This window comes from Aegilops tauschii, chromosome 7, assembly GCF_002575655.3.
Source record: "Aegilops tauschii subsp. strangulata cultivar AL8/78 chromosome 7, Aet v6.0, whole genome shotgun sequence".
NCBI lineage: Eukaryota > Viridiplantae > Streptophyta > Magnoliopsida > Poales > Poaceae > Aegilops > Aegilops tauschii.
The window spans coordinates 159520162-159527202 of NC_053041.3; the positions used below are offsets into that span (position 1 = coordinate 159520162).

The 7041-nt window shown below is 42.5% G+C and overlaps 1 protein-coding gene across 1 annotated transcript; it reads right to left on the reverse strand.

Annotated features, from left to right (window-relative positions):
* Positions 1 to 2521: 2521 nt before the first annotated feature.
* Positions 2522 to 3951, reverse strand: LOC109779098 (peroxidase 1). Its single transcript, XM_020337705.4, has 2 exons — positions 3541 to 3951; positions 2522 to 3450 (listed from the first exon to the last, which is right to left on the reverse strand). The coding sequence occupies exons 1-2, from the start codon at positions 3748 to 3750 to the stop codon at positions 2671 to 2673; spliced, it is 990 nt and encodes a 329-aa protein (XP_020193294.1). The 5' UTR covers positions 3751 to 3951; the 3' UTR covers positions 2522 to 2670.
* Positions 3952 to 7041: the final 3090 nt, after the last annotated feature.

Consider the following 7041-nt stretch of genomic DNA (forward strand, 5'->3'; position numbering starts at 1 on the left):
TATGATTCATTATGTGCTAGGCTGTTACGTGCAACATACTATCCAACTGGAGACATTTTGAATTGTACTTTGAAGAAGGGTTCATCGAGTATCTTTGTAGGAATTCAAACATTTTTAAAAAGGATGCATCTGGAGAGTTGGAGATGGAAGGAAGATCGATATATGGGAGGATAGCTGGATACCTAGCAGCCAGGAAAACTGTAACACGCCGATAAAACTGCTTGTTATCACATGTGAGTGAATTGATTGACCCAACTTCTGGTGAACGGGATGAACCCTTAATTCGGTGAAATTGCTTGAGTTTAGATGTAGAACACATCCTGCAAATACCTTTGTCGCAGCAAAACTTTGAAGATAATGTTGCATAAACCGGAGTGTTTTCTGTTTGTTCTGCGTACTACTTTGAATGGGATGATCAATATGGGAGTAAGCTTGGGCAGGATGGCAGACAATCTAGTACCATGAACCATCCTGTGAGGAAGGAAGTGTGGAAGATGAAGATGACGAGTAAAGTCAAAATCTTTATTTGGAGATTCCTGCACAACGTGATCCCATTTAGAAGTACTCTTGCAAATCGTCACATTCTGGTCAGTGGTGAATGCCCAGTTTGTCATGCTGGAGCAGAGGACTCGAAGCACGCCTTGTTCGGATGTAAGCGAGCCAGATCAGTGTGGCTTGAGTTGGGCCTCCCTGATGACATTAACAAAGCTACACGGACAGACAAAGAAGGCGCCAAGGTAATATAATTTCTCCTGTGTGATGACAAGTTTGCTCGAAATTATATGGATATAGTCGATATCCCGGAGGTCATCGCTTCTACTTGTTGGTACCTATGGTGGCAAAGAAGGGAGATGGCCAAAGGAGAACAGGTCCAGAACCCTTTTTGCACTTCAATGGCGATATGAGCTTTGTCACTAAACTGTGTCCGTTCCCGTAAAAAAACTAAACTATGTTCTGTGAGTAAACCCAATCCGGTGGATTGCCAGAAGGCATGGAAGAGGGCGCAAACTGGGATGCAAATTCTGAATGTTGATCTAGCTTTCATTTAGGAAGATCACACGTGAGCGTGTGGGATGGTGGTGCGCGACCATGACGGGGGGTTCATTACGGCAGCAACAACGCAAATGACACATGTGGCTGATGTGATATCAGCGGAGGTGGAGGCCATGCGCTAGGGTATCATGTTCATACGGGGCCTTAGCTGTGATAAAATCATGATTCAGTCCGACAGTTTGATCGTCATATAGACTCTGAAGTTGAATAAAGGGTACACACCAGTGGCTGCACCAATTCTCGACGATTTTCGTAGTCTACTACAAGATTTCGGGAAGGTCTCTGTTGAACATTGTTTTAGAGAGACAAACATGGTTGCCCATGATTTAGCTAGCTATGGCAAGAGTAATCCACCGACGGTGTGGTCGGATACACCTCCTAGTTTTATTCTCAACGCTTTAGCAAACGATATAATTTTGATTTGAGGTAATAAAGCAGCCATGATGGCTTTCCCGTCAAAAAAGAAAGATAAATTGCCATGCTAATATTCAAATAATTTGCATTTGTATTAAATTTTCTTTACCCTAGTTTGTTTAATAAATTCGCAATGACACTACTGAGAAAGGGCTTATAGGAGATCACAAATTAGTGGCGGGCATGGCGGAGAACCTGCCACAAATATTTTTAAAAGCAAGCAGTGGCAGGTAGCAAAATCAGCCCGCCACAGCTACATGAGTTGCAGTGGTGAGTGAATCCTCTCGCCCGCCACAGGTGAACCATTCCAAAACTTATCCCGTGATGAAATACGTCGGCGATGGGCCCCTTATGGCGCCCGCCCCAGGAAGCTGAGAACCCGCATCACCTCCTCATTGGATGTGTATTCTTTCAGATCTCATGGCAAAAGTTTTTGTCTTCGAGCCGTCTCACCATCCACCCCGGTGACGACGAAGTTGGCTTCTTCAACTGGTGGTCAGGGGACACAAACATGCCCCCCTGCCCACGCAAAGGTTGGCCTGCCTGAACGTCCTCACTGCTTCGGAAATCTGGAACACCACAACGCTGTCATCTTCGATGGAGTGCATCCTCCCTCAGCCAGTCTCATCCACGACATGAAGGAAGAGGCGTGCAAATGGGCTCGTGCTGGTGCCAAAGGGCTAGATATATAGGATTTTACATGCAACCCGAGCTTTAGTTTCTGGGGCTGAGCACCCCCCCCCCCCCCCTTCTCCCTCTGCTCAACTCGCACTCTTCCTTCTAGGGAAGAGGATGTTTCTAGGCCTATGTGTGTGTACGTTGGTTGAGAGTTGCACCTTATACTTTCTATCATCTATCAATAAAAAGATACACATACAACATATTCATGAAAAAAGTGCTTATTTTAGTCCATACAAGACTTTATCAACTTTGTACACATGATGTATCTTCAAAATCTCTAGTGGTTGTCTCGTGTACACATCCTCTTCTAGAACAATATGTAGAAACACAATCTGCAAATCTTGTTGGTATCGTGGCTTTACGACAGACCATTGCCGAGGTGGATATGGACAAGCTTTGGAGCAGATCATTAGGGTTGGTGAATAAATGATTTTTACTCAATAATAAATCACACCACTACAATAAATAGTTTCACACAACCATCATCGAACGCGTGCATTTACAGTAAAGAATGAACAACCACTAATTGAGGACATGACACTTCTTCCTGATCTCTCCCTCGGCCCCGGTGAGCACGCCAACGTCGCCCATCTTGATCATGGACTCGCTGAAGTCCCTGAAGAAGTCGCCGTCGAACGTGCCTGTGGCGATACGCTGGACGTAGTCCTTGGTGGTGGCGTCAAAGAGGAGCGCCGCGTCGGAGCGGAAGAGTCCCCTCCGCTTGGCGACGTGGCGGTAGTAGCTGGTATCAAAGGTCTTGAAGCTACCGGGGTCCATCTCCGACAGCATAGTGCGGTCATCAACGCTCTTACACTTGAGCCTTAGCTTGTCCGCGTACTCGCTGTCCAGAGACGGGTCGACGAGGCCAGAGGTACCGTTCTCGCTGGTGGTGTTGTAGAGCCGGTCGGCGAAGGACGGGCAGTGCGCTGCGCCGAGCGTGTGGGCGCCAGAGAGGACGACGAGGTCCTTGAGGTCGAGGCCCTTGGAGGCAAAGATCTTGGCGAGTAGAGGGACGTCGCCGGAGGCCGGGGGCAGCTCGTTGCTGGCCTCCGTGGCGCTGGACACCCTGCCGTCTCGCCTCCCCAGCGCCACTGGCCAGAAGGGTCCCTTAGCCAGCACGACAGCGTCGCGGGACATGAGGGTTAGCACGTCGGCGCAGGAGACGATACCCGGACACGCGGCCTCGAGCTTGGCCTTCACCCGCTCCACGGAGCCGAACCCTCGCAGGCTCTTGTTTGGTTTGGCGTCCTTTTCCGGCACGTTACCGTCGGTGGATTCGAGCAGGACAGAGGCATCACAACCCTGCAATTTAATTTGCGTTGCATGCAGACATGTAAGCATACATTTGATGATCAATAGCAGCAGAAATACAAGAACATGCAAGTCATGTACCCTGACGAAGCAGTCGTGGAAATGGAGACGGAGGAGCGGGCCGGCGAGGCTGGGCGCGGCGGCGATGATCTTGGCCATCTCCTCGCGGACGATCTTCTCGGCGTCGGGGCATGTCTTGCTGTAGAAGCCGATCTCTAGATTAGCCACCGCTGCCGAGCTAGCTGCGAGAGCCAGCAGGGCCAGAGGGAGCAGCAAAGACCTGATCGCCATGGACCTTAACCAATTACAGGATCAAATTAAGCTCTAATTAATTATGTGGCTACAGACAAGAATGTTTCAAGTATCTATGTTGAGGAAATGGACGGATGGTGTGTAGATGTCCTCGCAACTCCCTGTATTTATACACATGCCGGCTGGTTACGTAGCCTTGGGTGCATGCCAACGTGTGACAAGTTGACAACCTGTTATGTGTGTACACAAGTACACATGCATGTGCTAACTAACACCTCAATACAACCGCCTCGGCTGATTCAAACGCAGCTAAACGAATAAGTCAATGCAGAAAAAAAGAGGAAGAAAATAGATGCCGCTAAGGCCGTCCACTCGTTCATGATTGCCGTCCATCGTAACACGGCATGTATGTACCATTCGTCTCTGAACTAGCTAGTTTCAACGGATGTGAGGACAATTATCCAGAGGATGTTATATGCAACAAGGGAATAACCTTCTGTAGCTCCATGTGCTTGACCAATGATTTGGGTAGATTGTATACTTAATACTGTCTCTACAAGAAATTCCATGGGTGAGACTTGTTGCTTCAAGTCGAAAGCTCCTAATTCATACGCTATGGTACGCCAATTACAATCAATGCGTTCTCGCTTAGTGCGTCATTGGAAGGAACATGATTTTTCACAACAGAAATCGGATGGCCAATAAATCAGTGTAACCATGTACTAACGTGGAAGGGTTTTGCTGACCGGGCAATATTGCTGATGCTAGTGTTAAGGAACGAATGCAATGAACAGTCTCATTTTATTTTATTGATGATGAGTTTACGTATTTATACTTCCCGAGGTGCATCAACAAGACGTGACGGTTACAGGAGATGGAAGGGATACGTCAGTGGGAGTGGGAAAGAGGCCAACCGCACGATTTGTTACGATAAGCAATATTACTCTTTAATTAATACTCCCTCTATAAACTAATATCAGAGCGTTTAGCGCACTAAAGTAGTGATCTAAACGCTCTTACATTAGTTTACAGAGGGAGTACATGATTAAATAAATTCTAAGACTCCATCTAATCTAAGCTTGTCTGTGTAAGTATCATCATCTTTAAAAGCTCCTCCAAAAACCCCACTAGAAAAATATGAGGACATACACGTAATATGCCATGAAAAAACTCCTTTCAAAAACCCAGTGAGAAAATAAGGAGAAAATGACATATTAGAATGCTAGTATTACAATCCTCAAAAAAGAGAATGCTTGTATTACTATTGTCTTATTAAAAACCATTTATGGGAAACAATTTAAGTAAAACTCATAATAGAAACAAGTGCAATATCAAAGACCATTTACGGGTTATCATTCATGAGTGCACTCCCCTGAACCTTGCAAATAATAATGTCATCGTGTACCAATTTCATTAACATATCTATTTGTAGAATGAAGGACTTGGTAAAGACTTTATGAACAAACCATTGAAATTATCACATGACTTCATTTGTGAAATATGTATCTCCCCATTTTTCTACAACTCATGGGGATAAAATACCTCTTGTAATATTGCTCTCTATGTAACCCGCCTGCATCTGCGTAATACATACAAAATTTTCTTCATGGATAATGATGGGTGATTCCTACCAATCAACCTCCCTGAACTTTTAACGAAGTTCATCATTCTGTGAGGCCACACAAATTCATGTGATGCTTCATACAAATCAACGATTTTCAGAATTATTAGTGAATGCATGCACTACAGTATATCTTTACGATTTCCAAGAAAAGGTTGTACCTCCATTCAAGAAGAAAACAAAATTCAGTTTATGATCTGAGAGGGGATCTGATATATAACCAACATCACGATATCCAACCATGGCCACATCCTGATTTTTTTTCTCAGAAACAACGAAGATCTCTGGTGCTCACAAGATATCTAAAAATATTCTTCATACGAACCCAATCTCTTTTCATTGGCGATGCACTATATGTAGCCAATAAAGCACTACAAATGATATTCAAGCCTGGCGCACTTTGCTAGATACATTAGTGCTGCAATTGCACCTAGATATGGAAATCCAGTTCTAATATTTCTTCATTATCGCCCTTAGGTCTAGATGGGCCATTATCCCTATCAAGAGATTTGGCGATCATTGGTCTATAATATATATATAGTGATGCTATTCATCACCCAGGGTGCAGAATAAGTTATTCTTCACCCGAGGTAATTTTACGATCACTTCATAATTAAATTACATTTGCAATTCAAATAGTTACACTTCTATTGATTCAGTACGTAAAATTTGGTATAAGAAAATAAAAATATAGGTCATAAGACAAGAAAATTTGGAGTCTATATATATATTACCCTATGTTTTTACGTTTGTAATTTTACATAACATAAAATATTTTTTACGGCGATTATATATTTCTTACCATCTCTTTTTACGTCAGAAATAAGACAAAACTTACGGAACGTAAAATTACAGTGCATTGGTGGTAAAATAGAGGGGGGTGAAGAATAACTATTCTTCACCCAGGGTGACGAATAGTCAATCCCATATATATATATATATATATATATATATATATATATATATATATATATATATATATATATATATATATCCGTACTCAAGTATCTTTTGGATATATGTAGATTGATGAACTAATATTCTCACAGAGGACAAATTTTATCTACCACCAGTGGTAGTTACCACCACTTGAGTTTTGCATGTTGTATGTAGTATCTATCAAAGAGGAGTGTTTGTACGCGTAATATGTAGTATATAAAAATATTTAGGTAGTATATATACTACTTTTTTGGTAGTATGTGTCGTATTTTGAGTATGCTCTTTTTTACATACAAATATGTACGTATTTCACAAATATAATAAAAACTATGGGCTAACTTGCAATTTTTTCATGTAACTTAATGTGGAGTATATTATATATAGTATATGAACATACTTAAAATAATAAAGTAAAATATATACTACCACATGGTAGTATATGAGACATGTGGGGTAACTACCCGAGGTGGTAGGATGGATTTTCTCTATATATATATATATATTATTTATCCGTACTGAAGTATCTTTTGGATATATGTAGATTGATGAACTAATATTCTCACAGGGATATGCTCAAGTTCAAAAACAAGAGAAGTCTGTTCTCATCCAGATATTTCATCACACGCTCTGCCTTAAAATGATTTCTTTATCTCATGTATTTCTTGTGTAGTTTCAATGACATTCAAATAATCCACATACACAAAAATGGTACAAAGTCCTTCTAGCAAAGGAACTCACTCGGTCGGTTATTTGAGTAACCTTTCTAGCAA